The sequence below is a fragment of the Canis aureus genome, chromosome 3 (assembly GCF_053574225.1).
Source record: "Canis aureus isolate CA01 chromosome 3, VMU_Caureus_v.1.0, whole genome shotgun sequence".
Classification (NCBI taxonomy): Eukaryota; Metazoa; Chordata; class Mammalia; order Carnivora; family Canidae; genus Canis; species Canis aureus.
Genome location: NC_135613.1, coordinates 12,587,702 through 12,611,456, shown reverse-complemented (window position 1 = coordinate 12,611,456; position 23,755 = coordinate 12,587,702). Strand labels below are relative to the sequence as shown.

At 48.1% G+C, this 23,755-nt stretch overlaps 1 protein-coding gene and 1 long non-coding RNA gene across 4 annotated transcripts in view; one reads left to right on the top strand and one right to left on the bottom strand.

Moving 5' to 3' along the window:
• ST3GAL2 (ST3 beta-galactoside alpha-2,3-sialyltransferase 2) overlaps positions 1 to 23,755 on the bottom strand; it is a 51,493-nt gene continuing 27,738 nt past the window's right edge. For 2 of the 3 annotated variants that reach the window (XM_077890267.1, XM_077890250.1), the window contains exons 2-8: positions 16,120 to 17,497; positions 12,925 to 13,118; positions 7,863 to 8,042; positions 4,735 to 4,780; positions 4,318 to 4,437; positions 2,755 to 3,461; positions 1 to 1,913 (exon numbers count right to left, since the gene is read on the bottom strand). In XM_077890267.1, coding sequence (XP_077746393.1) covers positions 3,288 to 3,461; positions 4,318 to 4,437; positions 4,735 to 4,780; positions 7,863 to 8,042; positions 12,925 to 13,118; positions 16,120 to 16,458 — 1,053 coding nt within the window. In that variant the 5' untranslated portion in view covers positions 16,459 to 17,497 and the 3' untranslated portion in view covers positions 1 to 1,913; positions 2,755 to 3,287. The remainder of the gene's footprint in view (positions 1,914 to 2,754; positions 3,462 to 4,317; positions 4,438 to 4,734; positions 4,781 to 7,862; positions 8,043 to 12,924; positions 13,119 to 16,119; positions 17,498 to 23,755) is intronic. The other variant, XM_077890260.1, reaches the window with a different exon arrangement.
• LOC144309124 (uncharacterized) lies at positions 3,156 to 9,353 on the top strand. The gene is made up of 3 exons (XR_013375229.1): positions 3,156 to 3,398; positions 3,803 to 4,452; positions 9,006 to 9,353. It is a non-coding gene; the product is annotated as an uncharacterized LOC144309124 (long non-coding RNA).

The following is a 23,755-nucleotide window of genomic DNA, read 5'->3' as shown; positions in this document are numbered from 1 at the left end:
TTGAATCTTAGAAATTAAGCTGTTTATTGCAAATGCAATCAAATGGTAATTCCAACCTGTGGTTTCAGATGTGGTATCAAAGCAACACAGTCCTTGACCAACACGTAAAAAAAAAAAAGATACACAATTTGGTGGGACGCTTCATCTTGAAGGCAATAGGTACAGTATTTGGAAGTGCTGCTCCATGTAGGTGACCTATAAGGCAGTTTGCTTTGAGTGAAACCCAGACAAGAAATGTTTCTCAGCAGCCTAGGCTATGTGTGCACTGTCCTGTCACCAGGCCTTAGGATTTAGCCAACAAAATGCTATTAGTGTCTGTGGTACACAGAAATGGAGTCTCCGAGAACTCCAAGTACAAGAATTATAGCCCCAAGTTCTAGGGTTTTAGAAAAAGACCAAAGTATTCTCCATCTGAAAAGCAACTCCTAGCTTGCTCCTGGGCATTGGCACAAACTAAGTTGCAGGACACCAAGTGACTTTAGACTCTATCTGTTGTGAGATCCATATTGTTTGACCCAATGAACTATAAAATTGGATGTTCAGTGGCATTCCACCGCATAATGGCAGTAGACTAAAGGGGTCCAGGTATTTAAAGGAAATGGTATGAGGTGCCCCCGATGTCTGTGGCACCTCTCCTATCATTCTGTTGGCTTCCTGCCAACCCACACCTACAGCATCCACAGAACCTGGAAGTGTAAGGGGAAAAGCTCCAACCTAGTGTCTGCTGGATGCTATGGAGCCTCCTGCTGATCCACTCTGGTGTCCCCCAAATGGTGAAGAACCACCATTTCAGAGGGCATCTCAGGTTGGGAGGCCTCACGTATAAGCGGCAGGTGTCTGGAAGTCATACTCTTCCTCCTTCACACATTCCACCTGATGTCCTTAGTTCTTTAGTCACAGCTCTTCAGTGACATATATGTCTTCTTTCCATGATCGTACCCATTTCAGAATAGACAAATGACTATATAGGAGTTTGTTTTTTTTTTTAATTCAGAAAGAGAGAGAAAGGGAAGAAAATAAAAAAACAAACAAACAAACATTTGTTTAAATAACTATTGCAGAAAAGGAGATCTGGGCTGGATGCTGGGACCTACCTCTTCCAGAAAGGGGATTTATTAATGTTTTAAACAAAACAAAAAGAAGAAAAAGGAACAAAAAAGAAATAAATTATTCTGCTCAATACTGTTTGGCATAATTGCATTGTTTTTTTCATTTTCCGAACACTCCAAACAGCCTCTTCAGGAAGCACTGAGAGGAGACTGGCAAGAATGGCTGGTGCCTTGACTCTCTAAAATGGTGGGGGAAGCCCTGAGAGAGGCATTCCAGGATAGGCCCCCCAAATCCACCCCCACTCGTTGCTCCTCCTACTTTTGGAATTGGGAAGGAACTAAGACTTAGACTTAAGCTAAGTTCTCAATATATTAACTTTAGGGGTGCCCACTGCCCTGCCCCAATCCTCCTCTAATATACTCCCCTGCTGGTTACTGTTCCCCCCAGCCAGCTGCAGGAATTACCCCAATGGCCAGGAGGCTGCTTGGTGGTATCAACTAAGATAAAGGGTGGTGTTTGTGTTCCTCATTGTTGGGAAGGGGGATCCTATTAGTGGTTTGGAAGCTTCACAGAAGCACTTTCCCCCTCCGAAACTTCCCCAACCTTGAAGGGTGAGAATATCATCAGCAGCTTCCTCTAGGGACTTAAGCTGGGTTCAGTCTTGGAAGTAACTTCCAGATGTAACTCCTGTTTGTAAGCATCCCTGCCCTTCTAGAGCTGAAAATGGAAAATGGGTTGGAGAGATGAGGCAGGAAGTGAGCGTGGCAGAGGGAGGGGACGCAGGGGCAGGAGAGGAGACATGCAAGGCGGGCAAGTCAGTCGACTCCTCCCCAGCTAGGATCCCAGCAATTTGCATGGCCAGCCTGGAATTTTAAAAGAATCTTTGTTGGTCAGCCATCCCTGGTAACCTCAAGTTAACTAAATTAGGAGACCAAAGCAAATTCCACCCCCAAGCAAGAGGTTTCCTACTCCTCTTTGGGGTGATGGGCGGAGGAAAACGGTGCATGCACCAGGCAGCTGGGCTCCCCATCTCCAGCCTGCCTTCCTCTCCCTAGAGCCGGCTAAAGACGAGCGAGGAGGGGTAGGGGGTTGGAGAAGCCAGCAGTGCCCCACCCCCCACCCCCAATCCCAGGACGAGCAGGCTGGTGAGGAGGCCCAGGGCTTAAGAAGGGACACTAAAAAAGTTGTGGGCGAACAGTAAGGGGCCGCGAGAGTACACGAGAGTGAGAAGCACCTTACATCTGAAGTGACGGGGCTTCCGGGTCCCCTGCCCTGTTCCTTACCCCTGCGCTCGAGTTAGGCCATCGGCGAACTCCGAGCCCTAGCAACGGGTGAATACAGTTCTAGTTTCCAGGTGGGATGCTCAATGCCCTGGTCAGGAAGGCCATCCCATAGGGTGGCCAAAGGTGGGGATGGGGACAAGGGAGGACGAGGGGACCCACGCTCCACTGCCTTTCTTTGGTGGGTTTACACTCACCCATCTGGGCCCGACAGATAAAGGAAATACGCGGTCTAGACTGCTCTGAGGCCTGAAAAGGTTTGAGAGGGGTCTAGCTCTTCCCGGGGATGAAAGCGCGCTCCCCGGAAACCACCTGATTCCCCCCGGACCTCCAGAAGCGGGAGGCCAACGCCCCCGCCCCCCGCCCGCCCCGAGGTCGCGAGGGGCCCCCGGCCAAGGGAGGCCCAGCCGCTGCTGCCCCGCACCTTCCCCCCCGCTTCCTCCTCGGTGCCCCTGGCCGAGTACCGCCGACAGGCCACCGACACTCCTCCCGCAGAGCCTGAGGAAAGTACTCCACTGAGGCCGGAACCAACCACTACTCCTTAAAAAGCATAAAATAAAATCCTACCCAAAGCATAGGGGAGTGGGGATTCAGCGGCGGCCGGCCCGCCTCCGAAGGCCATTGATTGGAGGAGACCGGGCCCAGCGCCGGAAGTTCTCCTTGAGTCGCATGATTGGCTGGGAGAAAGAGCCTCCGCTCCCACTGCAGCGCTGATTGGGTGCCAGGCCTGGGCCAGCCCCCAAAGTCTCCTGATTGGCGGGGGACAGCCGGCGCTCGCTGGACTTGCAGCATGATTGGTCCAGACCGCGACTTGGCGTCGCTCCCAGGGCTGGAGACGCCCAACCGGGCGCCGCGCCCTCGCCAAGGCCGCCGCCCTCGGGCTGGCCGGGAGTCCCGGCTGCGGAGCGAGCGTCGCAGCCTCGCGGCTGGGCCGGAAGGGTCGCGGCGAGGCCGGGCTCAGTTGCCTCGGTAGACCTCGATCTTGCTGGCCTTGGCCAGCATGTCGATGATGTGGGCCTCGAAGTCGGCGTCGTGCACTCCCGTCTTCCGGAACTCGCCCGCATACCGGTTATTCTCCCAGTAGTGGTGCCAGTTGCCCCGGCTGTCGGCCCCGAACCCGTACACGTTCACCTGCAGGGGAGGGCGGCGCAGGTCACCCCGCGTCGGGGGCCGGGGGGCCGGGGCGCGGAAGAGCCTCGGGTCGTTGGCAGGCTGGGACTCGGCGGCCGCGGCGACCCGACGGCAGCCAGTTGGCAGAGGCACCGGGGAGGCGGGACACCCAGGCCTGGAGCTGCGCACGCTGCCCGCTGCCCGCTGCCCGCTGCCCGCTGCCCGGGGAAGGCCGCTGCTGCCTGTGGTTTCGTCCGCCCGCCTCCCCGCAGCCCAGACGCCTCAGTCCGGCTAGGACAGCTCCCCAACCCTTGCTAACATCCCTTTCGGTTTTTGTCTTGTTGCTGTCGTTTGCAATGCAGTACTTTGACAGGAAAGCTGGTCAAGTACCCAGGACCACACTGAAGTGGGTGTGCTGGGCGTGAGCACTGCCGAGCGTGCACAGCAGCCCCGCTGGCTAGTGACATGCTCCTGAACCACTGGCCTCCAGCGTTACACCCACAGCCGGCCCAGGGCCCACAGCTGTGGGAGAGGGCCATGCCCTGGAACTGAACTACATTGCTTCCTTTCTATTTATACTTTTGATTATTTTTTTTTCTTTATGGCATGTAATAACCCATTATGGTGGTAGTCGTCTATTTCCTTTTTAAGTAAATTTAACTTTTCACTGAAGTGATTTAAGATTTGGTAAAATCACCAACGTCGTGAGTTTGGGAAATGAAGATGTATACTTGACAACCTAGAAATGGGGGAAATCAGAGCCACTTGATTTCTGCCTACAAAGCCACATTCCTCTTGCTCTGCTAAGCCCTAAGAAGGACTGACTCCCTCTGATCTGTGGGTTTCCCTATTGTACCCCTAACACTGGGCGACCCACCTCATCACAAACATGCAGGGCAAAGAAGAGCACCAGCATCCCTGTGGAAGGGTACCGCCCGTGATGCTCTGTCCACCGGTCGTGGATGTACTTGAAGAATGCCGGGTTGTAGATCTGAACCTGGCAGGAGAAAAGGTAACAGACCCATGAGGAGCTCTGGGAGCCTGGAGACTCAGGTCAAGGTGTCAGCAGCTTCTGCTTGTTCCTCCATGCTTGCCAGCAGACCTGTTCTTCCATGTTCCCTGGTTCCTGTGGCCTCTGAGGGGGTCAGGCATGCCAGCAGATGTGGGGGACTCAGGGGTCTGGAAGGGCACTGGGGGACACCTGAGCCACTGGACCAGACACACCGTAAGTCAAATCTGCACAGTTTCCTCCAATGAAATGGGGATGAAGAAGGGAAAGGAGGAGGGAGCTTACCTTTTCTTTGTCCACTCGAAGGAAGGACTTCACTGGCGCATAGGTGCTGTAAGCAGAAAGATAAATAACATTTAGGTGGCTCTTGGGATCTAGAAAGGCCCAGAGATGCCTTTCTTCCCTCTCAGGTCTGAGTGATGACAGCCTTAATACAGGTGCCTTGCTTCCAGACTGCTTCCCCATAACACATCACTGCAGTACCTTGCTCAGAAACCTTCAGAGGCTACCCATGTCCTTCAGGATAAAATAGAATGTTTTAGACAAACACTGGGGCCTTCTATTATCCAACCTCAACTTTGGTTTCCACAATACTCAGCTGTGAACTCTCCTCTTGATTTAGCCAATCATCTCATACCTACCATGTCTATGTCTTAGTTCTGCCCACAACGACCCTCTCACTACTATCCTCACATTTGGCACAAATCCCTCCTTCCTATTAATTAGCCCTTATGTCTCCCAAATATAAGATAAAGTCAGAAAACCGTAACTTTGTGTTTAAAAAAATACATGGCAGGACGCCTGGGTGGCTCAGCTGGTTGATCAACCGGACTGGGCTCCAGTCATGATCCCAGGGTCCTGGAATCCAGCCCCACATCAAGTTCTGTGTTCAATGGGGAGTCTGCTTGTCTCTCCTTCTCCCTCTCCCCTTCCCCATCATGTTTTCTCTGTCTGTCTCAATTATTTTTTTAAAGAATTTTTAGTTATTTATTCTAGGGAGAAAGAGAGAGAGTAAGCATGAGTAGGGGGAGGAGCAGAAGGGGAAGCAGACTTCCCGTTGTGCAGGGAGCCCAATGCAGGGCTTGATCCCAGGACTCCAGAATCATGACCTGAGCTGAAGGCAGATACTTAACTGACTGAGCCACCCAGGCACCCCTCAAATAAGTAAAATCTTAAAAAAAAAAATGTGAGAGATACCTGGGTGGCTTAGTAGTTGAGCATCTGCCTTTGGCTCAGGTTGTGATCCTGGAGCCCTGAGATCGAGTTCTACATCAGGTTTACCACAGGGAGCCTGCTTCTTCTGCCTATGTCTCTGCCTCTCTATCTCTCATGAATAAATAAATAAAATCTTTCAAAAAATAGAAATTTAGGGATCCCTGGGTAGCTCAGTGGTTTAGTGCCTGCCTTTGGCCCAGGGTGTGATCCTGGAGTCCCGGGATCGAGTCCCACATCGGGCTTCCTGCATGGAGCCTGCTTCTCCCTCTGCTTGTGTTTCTGCCTCTCTCTCTCTGTGTGCCTCTCATGAATAAATAAATAAAATCTTTAAAAAAACATAAATTTAAAAAAATGTGGTGACAAGGGCGCCTGGGTGATACAGCTGGTTAAGTGTCCGACTCTTGGTTTTGGCTTTTCTCCTTCTCCCTCTGCCCCTCCTACTTGTGCTCTCTCTTGCTTAAAAAAAAAATTTAAAAAAGATTTATTAAAAAAATATGGTGACAGCAGGCAAAAAATGGAAACAGCCTAATTGTTCACTGATGGATGAATAGATAGATAAAATATGGTATATCCACATAATGGAATACTATCCAGATTCTAAAAGGAATGAAATCTTGTATATGCTAAAACATGGATAAACCCTGAAAACATTATGCTAAGTGAAATAAGCCAGACACAAAAGAACAAACACTATAATTCCACTTACATGAAGTATCTACAACAGTCAAATTATGAAGAAAAAAGACTAGTGGTTAGCAGGGGCTAGGTAGTGGGGGATATGGAGAGTTCCTGTTTAATGGGTACAATTTCCATCTGAAATTATGAAAAAGTTCTGGAGATGGATAGAGTGATGTTTGCACAATAAAATAAATTATTTAATGCTACTGAACCATATGGTTAAAATATATTTTATGGGGGATCCCTGGGTGGCTCAGTGGTTTAGTGCCTGCCTTTGGCCCAGGGCGTGATCCTGGAGTCCCGCATCAGGCTCCCTGCATGGAGCCTGCTTCTCCCTCTACCCGTGTCTCTGCCTCTCTCTCTCTCTCTCTATCATGAATAAATAAATAAAATGTTTAATATATATATATAATGTTACATACAGTTTTTTGGCTTATTTATATATATATTTTAATGTATTTTTTAAATTTTATTTATTCATGAGAGACAGAGAGAGAGAGAGAGAGAGAGAGGCAGAGACACAGGCAGAGGGAGAAGCAGGCTCCATGCAAGGAGCCCAATGTGGGACTCGATCCCGGGTCTCCAGGATCACACCCTGGGCAGAAGGCGGCACTAAACCGCTGCGCCACCGGGGTTGCCCTTATTTTTATTTTTAATGGAGAATGTGGGCAGTGACCTGAAAAAGGTAATTTTTACTTATTTTTAGTTTTTAAATAATCTCTACACCCAAGATGGGGCTTGAACTCACGACCCCGCGAATCACATGCTCCACTGACAAAGCCAGCCAAGTGCCCCATATGTTATATACATTTACTCTCTCACACACACACACACACACACACACACACACACAGGATGAGACAGTAGGTTAGTGGTTGTTGCCTAGGGCTGTGGGGCAGGGGATGGAGGGAGTGAGGGTGATGCTAAGGGGTGCAGAGGTATCTTTAGATCTTTCATCTTCATCTTTAAGAAGATGAAATAATTCTAAAATAATTTGTGATGGTTATATAACACTATATTTAATAAAAGCCATTGACTTGTATACTTTAAATGTGTGGCTTGAATGGCATTTGAATTAGATCTCAATAAAGCTGTTAAAAATACTTGGTGATGAAACTAATGAAACATGCACCAACTAGACTTCAGTTAAAAAAAAAAAAAAAACTTGGTGAATTGAATTTCCTGAGGCTTTTACCTGTGATTGGGCAACTGCCTCTAAAGAAAACTCTTAGAAGGCAGAGCTCCCACAGTCAGAAGCCACCTCCTGGAAAGGAGACCAAAATTTTCCCTCCCCTTTTTACCACCAGCTGGCTGTCACTATGTAGGAAGTGACAGTGAACAAGGGGTGGCTTCATCTAACCCACAATTTTGGGTCCTCCCTCTGAATGCCTCCCTCCTCACCAGCCCCTCTTGGTCAAAATATTCAGTTAAAGGAAGTCTAAGAGCCAATCCCTAGGAAGACTTTTCTCAAAATGCTCCTGTCTACCCATATTCCATTCCCAGGGGGCAGAGTGACTTACAATCTGATTTGCCCTGTGGACAAAGCGCTGGCAATCCATAGTAGGTCCAGAGCTTTGAAGGGCACCAACACAAAGCTGACGTTGGCAGGAAGGTTCTTGGCACTCTCGGGGTACATGAAATGGTGGGTAGTTCGGCTGCCAACATCCTGTTCAAAGCCCACGGTTGGCGCCTGATTCATCCTGCAGGGACAAGGAGGTGACATGAGAAAAAGTCTAGCCATGAAAACTGGTACAAGATTTTTAGAGGACAATTGGTGCTAGCCATCAAAAATGTGAATGAATGGGTGGGGGATCCCTGGGTGGCTCAGCGGTTTAGCACCTGCCTTCGGCCCAGGGTGTAATCCTGGAGTCCCAGGATTGAGTCCTGCATTGGACTCCCTACATGGAGCCTCTTTCTCCCTCTGCCTGTGTCTGTGCCTCTCTCTCTCTCTGTGTCTCTCATGAATAAATAAATAAAATCTTTTTAAAAAAATGTGAATGGGTGTACACTTTGACCCAGTAATTCTATTTATAGATATCCTACAAAAATGGTTGCATAAATCTGCAAAGACATATACAAAGATATTCAGTGCATTATTTTTTACAGTAGTGAAAAAGAGAATCAATTTAACAATAAAGAACTGGTCAGTGCATTTTGGCACACTCACATATGGAATACCATGTAGCCATGAGAATGAATGAACCAGATTTATATGTGCTAATAAATAAGTCCAGTGAAAAAAACAAGTAGTGTGAGGTATCCATCCCCTTCTTTCCTTTTCATACATATCTTTTGAATACTACTATGTGCTGCAGAGGGAGTTAACAACTCACAAAAGGAAAACTTAAAACTAGATAGTGTGAAACCATTTTGTGTAAAAATAGAAAAAGAGGCAGAAAGAGAGAAAGGAGGAGGAAAGAAAAACATACTTTTATATATGAATATAACAAAACCTGGAAGAGTACTAAAATTGGTTAAAAAAAAAAAAAGGTTACTACTCTTGGGAGATGGGATGGGGAGGAGTAATTCATCTTTTAGTGTATACATTTCTGGACTTTTCCCCCCCAAGAACAGGCACATATTTAACTTTTTTTTTTTTTTAAAAGAAAAGAACAGTTTTCTACAGCTTCAACCTTACCTGGCTGTTCTGTTTTCTTTCCTAGAAGACAGTAGAAGTGCATAAGAAGCTGAAGTGTTCCTGGGCCAGATGACAGCCTCTATGCCGCCAGCACCAGCCCCTCCACCCCTGTATTTCAGCTTCTAGCTGCCTTTCTGTCCAAGGCCAAGAGGGATGCTCCGAATTCTGGCAGTACCCACTTTGGCTGTCCCCTGGTGATGTGCAGTGTGGATCTGTTTCTCCCACACTGCCATGGAGGAACTCAGAAACCCAGAGCAGGCTTGCCACCCTCCTGGGTATAATAAGCCAAGAAGGCTTTTACTGCCTTTCAACCAGTGCAAAACACAGGATCAATAAAATCAAGCTCCCTCTTTTGGCGAGCATCTTCAAAACAGGTGATTCAGCTTTGAACATAAACATGTTGGTCTTTTCTGCTGTGACTGTTTATGAGAACATTCCTGTCTTGTGTGAACCACTTTGCAGAATCATGACTACCCAGGGAGGTGACCATAACCTTGCCTTCCAGTGGGGAAAAAGGGACCCGGGAGAGAGGAAACAAAGTCTCCATGTGCTTTCCCTGCTTTTTATGCCTATTATGTAAAACCAGTATGAACATTACCTGTCCTTAAAATGGCTGGCACCACTTAGCTGGGCTGAATGAAGACCAGTCACTGGGGCTCCCACAATGCCTTCCTCCTGCTCCTCTCCCATTGGTAGCATGACATAGTAAAAGCATGTCCAGGGTACTCCACCACTGCTGGTCATATTGCTGTACCTCCGACCTCTCTGGTTCCCTTCCCTTCAGGAACTGGAGAGTGGTGGGGCTGGGAAGCCATAACTGAGAGGTGGCCTGATTTGGAACCATATAGTGAGTCTTTGTTCTTGGCCATTTCAATTCTAGTCTGGTTCAAGCAGATGCCTCAAATCTTCTCTGTAGGACCAACTATACTCTATTTCATTAGGTTAACTGAACTGCCCTCTGCCTCCTGTCTGGGTGCCCCTCTGTTCTCCTGGTCTTTAGAGTTCAGAGATTTTGTCTCTTAAAATAGCCTAGAAGTAGCTTTCCCCATGCATTAATGACAGTTTGCTGGGGCTACGATGGCTCTACATACAGCACTAGTGTCCTATGTCACCACAGCCAGAGTCTGGATCTGCTTTCTGCCACATCAGCCCTGGGGTCTGTGAGAAGCAGAGCAGTTTGGAGAGAAAGCCTTAAAAGGGATGGTGTTTCTCAGCTACCTGGTATATGTAAGGGGATAGCAGGAGTTGGAACACCTGAGTTGGTGTTGGTGATACTCAAGTAGGCTGGGGTCTGGACTGGGCGGGAGCTGGGGTCAAGGTTCACACTGGTGAGTACCTAAGAAACAAACCTCATTTCACCTGACATGGAGAGGCCAAACTGGTCCCACAGATCAAAGGGCTATAAGTACCCCAGGTTGGCCTCTGAAGACAATCCACCTCCCTCATCTGCCTTTTCCACTGCATCTGCAGCCACAGTTGTGACAAAGTCCCTTCTTAGACCTTCCACCTTCCTTGGGTCCCTCCCACTTGTTGGGCAGGCACCAGATTTCAAAAGTCTAGGGATGAATGGAGAAAGAAGTCCAAAAAGATGTTTCAGAGCCTCCAAGGTAGATGTTGCAGAGCCTCCAGGGCATGCTTTTGAGGACAGGATATTGCATTAAGGCTCTGATTCATTCTGGAGAAGCCAAGCCCTGGAAAGGGGCCAGAGCAGGATGGAGGATGAACTACATCTCCATGACTCAGGAGAAAAACATTCTAGGATTCTATCTGTTCCTGGTTGCCTCCACCCACCAAAGTACCTGAGAGCAAAGGCACAGGAAGGGTGGATGTGGATTCATGCTTAGGGTTTGATATCTGGTCACCTAGTCTCTTTGATTCATTCACATATTTATGGTGAGCCTACAATCTGCCAGGCACTTGTTTCAGGAGTTGTGGATCTATCTGCTGGCTGGCTGAGGCAGGACCAGCTCGACTTCATTTGGAGTTGCTAGCAGGGCTCAGAAGACATAGAGGAGGAGGCAGTTGGGGAGTGGCGTAGGCAAATACGGATAACAGCTGTCATCTCACTGTAACTCAGCTCAGTGGGGTTTTATGTTGGTCCTGTTTCCAGGGAGCAGGGAGGTCTCCTCACTGGTTCCAAACCAAGACATGCCTATAAGTAAAGAATCACCTCCAGTACCATCTAGCTCTTTGTACAGATCAGCAAAAAAACAAAAAAACAACAAAAAAAAATTCAATCTGGGTCAGCCCTTCCACAAAACATAAATCAGGTACTATCCAGATGTCATAGTAGCCAAGCTTTTTTTGTCTGCTTCCACCCTGGAGCTTCTCAACCATCACCCACATGCATAATGAAAGCATCTACTTGGTACAGGTGGCAGGGCATGGATGGCAGGAGCTTCAGGCACTCAAGAGCTTTTCTCTGGGCTTCTGGAATGTCCCAGGGCTGCACAGAAGTGATGAACGTCTCATTTCCCACTTTCTTGGCCACTGTGTCTGGATGGAGAGAGCTCCTTCTCCAGCAACCAGCTTGCCTCCCTCACATTCTGAAAGCCAGCAACTGGGCAGGGGGGGGGGGGGGGGGCGACTCTCAGGTGGCTCTAGGTTCCTAGATGGGGCCTAGCATCCCTCCTCTCCCCCACCCCTTACCATTCTCAACATGAAAAAGGTTTTTGCAAGGAACGGGTGAAAAGCCTCAGAGACATACGGCTGCCTTGGTGTTGCCATGGAAACAGCAACAGTTTCTAAGACAAAGCCCTTCCTTCTGCCTCCTGGGGAACCTGGTCTTTCTGCAATGCTCATCCTAAGAGATGGTTAGTGAAAACTGGGCGTTTTCAGCATCTTTACTCTTAAGGCTCTTCTTCCACCAAGGAGTGGGATGGAAGGATCCCTACTTTGGCATTTCCTGTCCCCAAGTCTAGGGAGGAAGTCAGAAAACACAGGTTCAGGAGCAGAATATGCAGCTCATGTTCAAGTTACAAGTCTACCACCTAGGGACGCCTGGATAGCTCAGTTAGTTAAGCATCCCACTCTTGATCTCCGCTCAGGTCTTAATCTCAGAGTGGTGAATTCAAGCCCTGTGTTGGACTCCATGCTAGGTGTGGTGCCTACTTAAGAAAACAAAACAAAAACCAAGTCAAACATCTAGTCTCCAGGGATCCCTGGGTGGCTCAGCGGTTTAGCTCCTGCCTTCGGCCCAGGACGTGATCCTGGAATCCCGGGATCGAGTCCCATGTCAGGCTCCCTGCGTGGAGCCTGCTTCTCCCTCTGCCTCTGTCTCTGTTTGTCTCTCTGTGTCTCTCATAAATAAATAAATAAATGAATAAATTAAATTAATAAATAAAATCTTAAAAAAAGAAATCTAGTCCCCGCTCACCTCCAGGCTCATAGCTCTGTTTTTGTCTGAAATGAACGCCCTCCTAACTCCTCTGCTTCCCTCAGGCTGGGTACAGATGTCCATTAAATGAATATGCCCCCACACAATCTAAGCCTTATGAAATAAAGGTAGGAGACAGCAGCCCAGAGCAAGCTCTGCCCAGGACCTCTGCCTTCTCTGAGTCTGCCAGAAGGAAACATCTGTGGTTATTAAGCAAGACACTAGTGTGGGGCTCTCACTCCCGGCCCAGCACTGAGGGGACCCAGCAGGTGAAAGGACCGCTGCTGGGACTTTTCACCAGAAAACACCAGGAGTCTACTCCCAGCCCTTTTAGGAGTAGACTCCAGTTCAGAGCTAGAAACTGAGTGCTGGCCTCAAGCAGGAATGCTGTACAAATTCTGGCTCCCCATCTACCCAACAAATAAGCCTGAAACTCGGGCCTTTATCGAAGGTTCTGGTATCCGAGACAGCAGCGGCAACTCCTCCACTGCCAGACAAGACTAAGGAGGCCAGTCCCTCCCTCTGGAGGCCTGTCCTGGGCCCGTCCCTGCGGCTCCCCAGGGCTCACCTCATGATGAAGTTATGCCCATCCACATCTGGGCCGTAGCCAGAGCCCCGCAGGTTGCCTGAGTTCCCCACTACCGCACAGCGCCGGCACTGGTGGGGGTCCCGGAAACGGTAGGGGTTCTCGCCTGGTACTATCTGGAACAGCTTCTCCAGTACCTCGTTGGTGTTGTGTGACTTGAACTGGGGCTGCAGCATCTGTGGACGTGAGGGGAGAAGGAAGGAGGGGGGATTATGCAAACAGGGAGGAATTCCTGCCTGCTGCCCTCACCGTCCAGTCTCAGAGAGAGCAATTCTCTCTGAACGGTTGAGGATGTTCCCCTTTTCAACAATGGTACAACATCCCCTTCAAGACTGGTGCCCTGCTCATCAGGAGTACTCTAATGCACTGGAGGGGCTCAGGGGTCAAGTGTTTCTGCAAAGCAAAGAAACTTCTGGGCTTGTCAAGCCTCCAGAGGCCCCTGCTCTGCTGTACTCTCAGGGGAGCTATGAGTCAGTCATTTTGAGGTGCAGTTAGCAGAGAAAACCCTGTGAAGTTCAGGAGCTCATTCCAAACCAGCCTACAGAGGGCGCCGCTGGGACTCAGCCTGAGGGCCCAGAGTTACAAAAGCCTCACCTGAGGCAATATCCAGGGATAACTGGAGACACCCCCTGAGCCCTGGAGGACAGGAGGCAGGAAGGCAGTGAAATATAGGAATTCTTTCAAAGTCAGAATGGCTGGAATCAAACTGGTTCCCTGCTCTTCCCACCACCAGTGACCGCAAAAGACTGTGACAGGAAGCTGGGGCAGCCCTCAAATGCCTACGTGCCAGGCAAGCAAAGCTCAGGAGTGAAGAGGCAGATGGGGCTTATGGCAAACAGGAGGCCTCCTCAAAAACAAGTGACATCAGCCAATGTTGCCATGTGGTATTGTGAGCCCAAAAGGACCAAATTTTCCAGTTTTTTGAGAAGCTGAAAATATAGATTTCATGTGAAATATCCTGATTTCTAAGTGTTGGTAACTATTGCAAATATTTTTAAAATATTTACAAGGGCGCCTGGGTGGCTCAGGTGGTTGAGCAGCCAACTCTTGATTTCAGCTAAGGTTGTAATCTCAGGGTCCTGGGATCAAGCCCCACTTTGGGCTCTGTGCTTAGCACAGAATCTACTCCAGATTCTCTCTTTTCTCTCCCTCTACCCCACCCCTGTTTGAGTGTTCTTTCTCTCTAAATAAATAAAATCTTTAAAAAAAATTTTTTGGGGGGCAGCCTGGTGGCTCAGCGGTTTAGCGCTGCCTTCAGCCTGGTGCCTGATCTTGGGGACCTGGGATCTAGTTCCACGTCGGGCTCCCTGCATGAAGCCTGTTTCTCCCTCTGCCTGTGTCTCTGCCTCCGCCCCCACCCCCCATGAATAAATAAATAAAATCTTTAAAAAATTTTTTTTAATTTAAAAAAATTGAACAGACTGGACTTGATCCACAAGCCACAGATCAGTAAGGTAGAAACTAGGGTGTTAAAATGCTCTGTGGGGGGTGTCTGGGAGGCTCAGTCAGTTAAGCATCTGACTCTTGGTTTCTGCTTAGGTTGTGATCTCAGAGTTGTGAGGCTGAGCCCTATGTTGGCCCTGCAATGGGCATGGAGTCAGCTTGAGGGTTCTCTTTTCCCCTCTGCCCCTCCCCGCTTCTTCTCTTAAAAAAAAAAAAAAAAAAAAGGCATAAAAAGCTCTGTATTCTGAGCCATAACACAAGGATTATAACTAAGCAGGAGCTGATCAGGGGATACCATAAATGAAGGAGACCACATAGGCCTGCTTCTCTGCCTCTCCTCTGCACACAGGAAATCCCCTAAGAACAAGAACACAAACTGAGTGTGGAAGGGAAGCTTAGCTCTGACACAGGAATTTCTAAGTTCATAGCAAAAGAGGGTGGCTGTGAGGAGTGAGAGCAGTGGTTTCTGCTGTGTCTTGGCCAAGGAACATGCTTGGTGCTTAAACTGCCCTGAGTTCCATTTCTACGGGAAGAAGGAGGCTTGGCCTATCCATAGGTCTACATCTGCCTAGAGTCCTGTTCTGCTCTTGATGACCACTACAGAGACCCATAACCTTGGGCAAGCCCTGTGCACAATCTGAACCATGATTTTCCTCACAAAATGAAGGCTGTGACTATGATTAACAAGCAGAACCCTTCAAAAGCTCCAGGCTGTTACAGGATTGGCCTGTGGGGCTCCTGATGATCCTTGCTCTGTAGATCTCCCCATTCTTAGGGACTCAGACAGTGGGTCAGGAAGTGGGATCTGTAAATTATTCTGATAAGCCTGATCACAGGAGCTCATCCTTATTGCTTCTCTGAATGTGAGAAACAGGGGAGTCATCATCCTCCCCATATGCCAGCTGGGGAAACCAGGAGCCATGAGCTGCTTCCCAAGGCCGCCAGTGGGGAATGTAGGTAGCCTCTGGGCCCCCAGGCTAAGTACCAATGTTGTTCTACCTGACACGACTGGCAACCAGATGGCCTTGGCAGAGCCTGGGGTGTGATACTCCAGAGATGACAGGGATGGAAGGCCAATTAAAAGCAGCTGAAAGGGGACAGGATCCAAAAGGGCAGGGAGCCTTGAACACGCCTGTCCTGTCATCCCCTCCCCTTCATTTCCCTTATCACCCATAGGAATTGACAAAGTTTTCTTACCCTGACCCGGAAGAAAGTCTTTCCCAGCAATTGTAAAAAGTCAAATAAGTGGCCCTCATGGTGTTTAAAATTATTGTGAGCCAACGTTTACAAATTAGGATAGTACACACAAAACAGTGGACTTCTAGGTTCTCTTAAAGGGTCAGAAGACCCAGCAATGATAGGTCACATCCCTGAAAGAGCACCAGTTGCTGCAGCTGAGTGGCTCCCTTCTTTATAAAGGGCAGACCGACCTTTTCCCTGCCATAATCCTTACCTTTCACCATCTTCCTCCTTGGGGCCTATTTCTCCTAGTTACCTCCCTGGCTACTAGGTATTTCTGGTCTCCTTGACCCTATAGACACTAGAAAACAGTTCTCTCCTTCCAGGCCAAAGCTCATCCTGCCTTTCAGAATCTGTGACCCTAGTAGGTGGCTCTGGTCAAATGAACGTAATATTTTGTCAAGGCTCTGGAGGTTCAAATCCCAGCAGGGGCTTGAAGAGTGACTCCCAAACAGGGGCCAGCAAAGGGGAGGCAGGAGGGGCTGCAGCTCTCACCATCCACCACCTCTGGACATCTGGAGGCAGATCCATATTCTCTCGGGTCCACACAGGGGAAATGTTGCTGTTGAAGTGGCTGTCAAACCAGTCAGAGGCGCCAGTGTCACCCATGCAGCGGCGGCAGGCACAGCTCTTACCGGTGAGCCCCTCCTTGCTGAGGCGCTGCAGACCAGCATAGCCAGGCACCAGCTTCACCCGGTGGGTACCGCCCAGGGCCCCTGAGTCCAGGTAGGGCAAGGTGGCCATGCTGTGGTGGGAGTAGGTAAAGAGCAGTGACATGATGAACACCAGCAGGAAGGCCACAGAGAGGAACCACACCCGCAGGGAGCACTTCATGGTTTGGCGCCCCGGGGGGCTAGACCACCAGCCTGGTGGGCGGGTGGGTGTCACCGTGGCCACTCCCTTCCCAGCCCACTGATGGGCCAGCCACAGTGTAGCCTGCGTCTCCTGGCACCACGTGCAAAGGGCATAGGGGCACGTGCTGAGGAGGGAACAGAGGCAGGGGTCCCTTACCACACCCTCCCTCAATGTAAGGAGAAAGCACAGTAGGCAGGAGTGGCTCTCCTGTCCCTGAGTCACTCGGGTGCCAGCTTATGGCCTCATCGGGTCTCTCTGTCACTAGCTGGGCCACAGAGGCTCTGACTCTCCTAATGCCCTGGTGAGGGGGAGGTCAGTCCATCCCAGTTCTCTAGTCCCTTGGAGCTGCTGGCTGCCAGCTCTGGGGGCCCCACTCTTTGGTGGCTCGAAATGGTCCAGTCTGGAGCATTCGGGGTCCTTGTGGTTCATGAGCAGACACGGAGGCGGCCCCTCGTCCCCTGCAGTGGGGAAGCCCTCGAACCCCAATCACAGCAGAGAGCCCATGGGCTTCAAGTGGCCTGGATTCCATCCGAGAGTCGTCCCCACCTCAGCTGGCCCTCCTGGCCTACCCCCTCCACCAGAGGAGGAAACAAGGCCCCAGTCCTGAGAGGAGAAACCCAAGAAGCTCCACGGGTGTCGGAAGACTTTGCTGCAGAGACCAAGATCCTCCTGGCAGCAGGTTCTGCCCTTCTGCTTCCCATTCGAGGTGTTGGTCCCTTCTCCTGATGGTCACAGCCCCAAATGTGGTTGCTGAGGCGTTTGCGGTCCTCCAGGGCCTGGGAACAGCTGCTGCTCAGCAGGGACCTGCTTTGAATGCTGTCTGGGTCAGCTGAGCGTGTGCCGAGCTCCCTGCCAGGGCCTGGGCCTCCTTGGTGCCACTGGCCCAGCGTTGCAGGCAGGCTGCTATGCCCATCCCCACTCCCCTGAGGCCTGCTGTCCTGCTGTTAGCTCGTGCTAGCAGTAATCCCCTGGCAGGTTCCCCCTCACTCGTCAGGCGCCAGGCTGCCGCAGCATGACCCTAAAATTGCAGAAAGAAAAAGTAATGTGCAGATAAATTGCACACACACACACACACACACATGCTCTCTCCCAGCCCTGCCCCCACGTCCCAGAGAGGACAAAGCCAGCAGCAGAGGAGACGCCTATTTAACCAAAGGGTGGACGAAAGAAAGGGCTCTCCCCTTTACCCACCCATAGATAGCTCTCAGGGGCTGCAGAGGAAAAGATTAGCCTGCTCTCTCACTTATTAGCCAGAAAGTAAACAAGGACATAAAATGACTTCCTTGGAGTCCATGGCAAGTCACTGGCAGAACCAGGTTTAGAAAGTTCCTAGTGTAACTATGTAAGGTTAATTTCAGGTGAAACTGAAGAGAAAATGGTACAGAAGAAAAATCACAGGAGACTGAAGATATGGCTCCCTACCCTGGTGTTCTCTACCCTCTGAGTACCTGTGACAAGCTCTTCTGAGCAAGAGGTCATTGGGGGAGGACTGGGCCTCTGACCTGGGATTTGCCTTCTCCTCTCTTGACCCTCTATGGGCTCTAGATGAGGCATTTCTGGGTTAGTTCAGTTAACCATTAACAATTCTTCCAACTCTAGTATCAGGGAGAGAACCTGTCAGGACACAGAAGTGCTGGGCTCAGTGCCCCCACCACACAGCCATCTGGACAGCTGCCTTCGTCTATATGTTACAGATGAAATGAATGCCAGAGCCCCTGGGGCACGGACAATCTGAGGCCTTGTGCTGCCCTGGTGGGCAAGAACAGGGAGAAAAGCTAGCAGTTTGGGGATGGGCCCTGAGAAAAGGAGTCTGAATCCATGCCCTGTGCAAGGGAGCCTGGGTAAGAGTCAGGCACAAGGCTGAGAGCAGAGGCCCTGGGCCTTGGCTCCATGCCACGGGGATCACTTAAATCTGGCCACCTGCCTGTCCCCACCAGCTCTTCTTCAAATCCTGCTAGCCCTGGTTCTGACCAGTCCTGGGGCCTCAAGGCCCCTTGCTGACAGCTCAAGCTCCAGCCAGCCTTTCCAGAGTCCTCTGGCTGCTGCTCCTCTGAGACTGTGTTCAAGAACCTCAGCTGCCCCCTCCACACATGGCAGCTCAAATTTCTGGAGCCAAGCCAAACCACAAAGCCATCAGGGAATGGAACTAGCATGTTCCAATAAGGAAAACATTAACTGGGTGGGGAAATAATGTTCGCAGAAGTAAAGGAACTTGCCTAAGGTCACAATCTTGTGAGTAGAGGTGAGATCTGTGTCCAGGTCTATCTGGTTCCAAAGGCTGTGACTGGCCAGGGCACAGAAAAAGGCCTGTGAATTCTTTCAACTACCAAAGGGCTCTGGGATAAGTGACAAGGAGACATGGAAGCTGGTTCCCAAGGTCACGAGTAAAGCTTCCCTCTCACCCAGGACATCTGGCTCTAATTCCCAGGGGCTCCAGGAACACTGGCTCCAATGTACTTTACTTCTGATGTTTTATTGCACCCATTTGGAAGGCCAGACTCCAAGGCATGGCCTTTTGCTGATTGTCTGTAAATAGGAAGCCAGGTCATTGTCCCTTCCCATTCTCCCTTTGCCCCTTTCCACACCCAACATTTAAGTGAAAGAATTTGAGGTTTTACAGGTGTTGCTCCCAACATCCTGGGGCCTGGGAGCACCAACCTTGAGGGGAGTGGCCCAGGGAGGCATGACTTTCCAAGGGGCCTCTCCACAAAGACCTGGTTTCTGATGGACAGCCCACTGTGGCCACTGAAAGCAGGGGCTGGGCAGAAGCCAGTATGGAGAGGTCTCCCCCGATGGGGAAGTCAGTAACTCTTTGGGATTCTAACTCAATAAAGGAAGCACCTGAGGTAACAGGCTGCTTTGTGGGGGAGAGGAAAAGCTCTAGCTTCAACAAGGTGTTTGGGAAGAGCAGAGAAGTAGAGTAACCAGGAAAGCCCCTGCTTTGTGAACTCCATGGCCAGGAGCCTGAGTGGCTCAACATGAGTTGGGGGCAAAGACACAAGGAAGAACTGTTGCCGAGACCAAGAAACATCAGAGACCCTTAGACATGCACCTCAAACCCCAGAAGTCACCCAGTGCTGACCCTGTGAAGTGCTTTCATGCACCTTGTTTCCTCCAGTGGAATTCCTGTGCCCTCCAATTGCCCACTGCCTAATTCTGATTTCTCCCCTCACAGCTGCCCTGATCATTCACATTAAGCCCATGCATACACACATCAATATATAAAAATTGAAGGGAGGACACGCACTCTGGTACCACAAAGGGAATCAGATCAGGCTTCTGGTGCTACCTGGCTGCTGGGGAGTTGTTTGTTCATTCCACAGATATTTAATAGACCAGCGGTGGGCCACAGGGACAGTGTGGGACAGGACACACCCATCCTGTCCTCACAGAGCTTCTGTCTAGGTGCAAATACAAAGGGAAATTATAAAGACCCCTGAGAGAAAACAAAGAGTGCAAAAAGAATAAGAAGGAAGCAAGCCTGACCTGTTAAAACAGAGAACAAGAAGACCCGTGAAGCAGGAGATGGTGGCGAGGGTGGCGGAGAGGAAAGCAGAGCCAGCCACAGAGAGCTTTGAAGGGATTAGGATTTATTATGAAGCTGATGGCAGGGTTTTTGTTTTGTTTTGTTTTGTTTGATGGCAGGGTTTTGAAGAGGGCTGTGTCATGACCTGATTTACATCTTAAAATGGAGGAATTTTTGTTTTAATTCCAGTATAGTTAATATACAGTGTTACACTAGTTTTGGGTGTACAAAATAGTGAGTCAACACTTCTATACATCACCCCATGGTCATCAGGGCAAGTGCCTTCCTTAATCCCCATCACCTGTTTCACACATCCCTCCACCCACCTCCCCTCTGGTAACCATCTGTTTGTTCTCCACAGCTAAGAGTCTGTTTCTTAGTTTGTCTTTTTTCTTTGCTCATTTATTTTGCTTTTTAAATTCCACATATGAGTGAGATCATGTGGTATTTGTCTTTATCTGACTTATTTCACTTAGCATTATACTCTCTAGCTGTATCCACATTGTTGCAAATGGCAAGGCTGCATGCTTTTTTATGGGTGAATAATATTCCTTTTTGGGTGAATAATATTCCGCTTTTTTATATATACATATATCACATCTTTTGTATACATTCATCAATGGATGCTTGGGCTGCTTCCATAATTTGCCTATTTTAAATAATGCTGTGATAAACATAGGAATGCTTGTATCGCTTTGAATAAAAACACTATTTTATATTCTTTGGGTAAATACCTAGTAGTGTGATTGCTGGATCATAGGGTAGTTCTATTTTTAATTTTTTGAGGAACCTTCATACTGTTTTCCACAGTGGCTGCACCAGTTTGCATTTCTACCAAGTGCACGAGGGTTCCTTTTTCTCCACATCTTCGCCAACACTTGTTGTTTCTTGTGTTTTTGGTTGTAGCCATTCTGACAGGTGTGAGGGGATAGCTCATTGTGATTTTGATTAGCATTTCCCTGATGATGAGTGATGCTGATCATCTTTTCATGTATCTATTGGCTATCTGGATGCCTTCTTTAGAGGAATGTCTGTTCACGTCTTCTGCCCATTTTTTAATTGAATTATTTGTTTTTTGGGTTTTGATTTGTATAAATTCTTTATATATTTTGGTACTAACCCCTTTATTGGATATGTTATTTACAAATACCTTTTCCTATTCCACAGGCTGTCTTTTAGTTTTGCTGATTGTTTCCTTCATTGTGCAGAAGCTTTTTATTTTGATATTGTCTCAATAGTTTTCTTTTAAAGATTTTATTTATGTATTCATGAGAGAAATAGAGAGAGAGAGAGGCAGAGGCAGAGACACAAGCAGGCCCCATGCCGGAAACCCAACATGGGACTCAATCCGGGGTCTCCAGGATCACACCTTGGGCTGAAGGCGGCGCTAAACCCCTGAGCCACCCAGGCTGCCTGTGTCCCAGTAGTTTATTTTTGCTTTTATTTCCCTTCCCTCAGGAGACATATATAGAAAAATGCTGCTATGGCCAATGTCACAGATATTACTTACTGCCTGTGCTCTCTTCTAGGACTTTTATGGGAAAATAACAAAAAATAACAGTACCCAGAGTTGGGAGAAGATATGGAGTATTAAGAACACTCACACACCACTGTTGGGACAATAAATTGGTACAATGCTTTGGAAAATAATTTGGCATTACTTAAAGACAGACATAAGTATATCCCAGTGGTGTTTTATGCTTTTTAAAAGAGAAATTAAAAACCATCTTTCTCACAAAAGGCATAGTTGGGAATAGAATGTGAGAGTAGAAAGTTCCCCTTGCTGTCTGGGCTAATTTATTTTATGACTTCCTTTGCGTGGACATCCTCAGAGATTAATCCTCCTCAGATTTGGGTGTGGGAATGAATGGCTTTCTCACTGAAAGGCTGAATACTTAGAATCATTAACAAATCCAGTGAGTTCAGTCTGCTTGTAATTTTAAGCAGATTTAAAGCTTAAGGTGAACTCTGACAACAGGTTAAGTATAGGGTTTCATTTTTTCCCCTGAAATCTCACCCCCACTTGGGACAGTTTTTTTTCCACTGGAATTTAATTCACATGTAATATAATGTAGAGATCTTTCAATGTAAACTTGATGAATTTTTACCTATGTGTACATCCGTAGAACCACCCATCAGAAAACACAGAGCATCCCGATCACTGCAGAGTCAGTTCCCTTGTACTCCTTGCTAGTCAATATCCAGCAATCCACCACTTTTCTGAGTTTTGTCACCATACATTACATTCACTTGCTCTTGAAATTCATATAAACACTTATTATGTACACTCTTGTGTGTCTGGCTTCTTTTGTTCAGTGCAGTGTTTTGGAGACTCGTCTATATTGTATCTGTCTATAGTCTGTTCTTTTCCACGTTTGGACATTTGAGTTGCTTCCAACTTGGAGTTGTTATGAATAAAATTGCCCTAAACTTCTTGTATAAGTCTTTTTGTGGACACTACTCTTATTTCTCTTGGGTAAATACCTGGGAGTGGAAATACTGGGTAGTTATATGCTAAACTTTACTAGAAATTACCAAATAGTTTTCCAAAGTGATTTTAGCATCTTACATTTCCACCAGTAATGTACAACATGTTGTTCCATTTGTTCCATGTCTGTGAAATTTTCTATTTTTTAAAAGCTTAGGCCTTCCTAATAGGTATATAATCAACTCTAGTATTTCTACTACCAGGTACATATGGATATGTACACCAAGAGACATACGAGGATGTTCAATGGATAAGAGCTGAAAACTGCAGACAGAAAAAAATGAACTCTAGTTTCAGACATCAATAGGGATGAATGTAACCAAAAAAACTATTATATTGAGCAAAAAAAGTAAGTCAAGGATAAACGTCAATAGTAGGAGTTCACTCAAAAGTTAGAAAGCTTGCAAAGCTAAATGTATGCCTCCACATATAGAAGATAAAACAGTACATAAGATCAAAGAAGTGATGTAAAATTCAAGAAATTCCTCTGGAGGAACAGGATGGTAGATAAGATAGATCAAGGAGGGGCCTATAGAGGCTTCAGAAGTGCTAGGTAATGCATTACTCCTTAATCTAGGTGGTGGAAACAGTACTTTTTATTTTCATTCTTTTTTTTTAATTTTTTAATTTTATTATTTATTTATTTATGATAGGCACACAGTGAGAGAGAGAGAGAGGCAGAGACATAGGCAGAGGGAGAAGCAGGCTCCATGCACCGGGAGCCAACGTGGGATTCGATCCCGGATCTCCAGGATCGCGCCCTGGGCCAAAGGCAGGTGCCAAACCGCTGTGCCACCCAGGGATCCCAGGAATCCCCTTTATTTTCATTCTTTGAAGAATATGTATATGATATAAAATTTCCTACTAGGCAAATCCATAAGGCAGATAATGGTTGCCTAGGGCAGGGAGTTGTGGGGAGATGGATGGGGAGTGCTGCTATTGGGTTTGGTGTTGCCTTCTAGGTGATGAAATGTTCTAAAATTGTTTGTGGTATGGTTGCATAATCATGTGAATAGACTAAAACCCACTGAATTGTACACTTGAAATGGGTGAACTGTATGGTATGTGAATTATAACTCAATAAATGTTACCCAAAAAAGGAATGGGATAAAGTGGAATGTTAAGTTGGGAGATATTGCAGAATGTTTGTGTGCTGGTAGAAGGAAAAGTTAATGCTGCAGGAAAAAGACAGGACAGTCAAAAAGCAAAATCCTTGGGATGCCTGGGTGGCTCAGCGGTTGAGCGTCTGCCTTTGGCTCAGG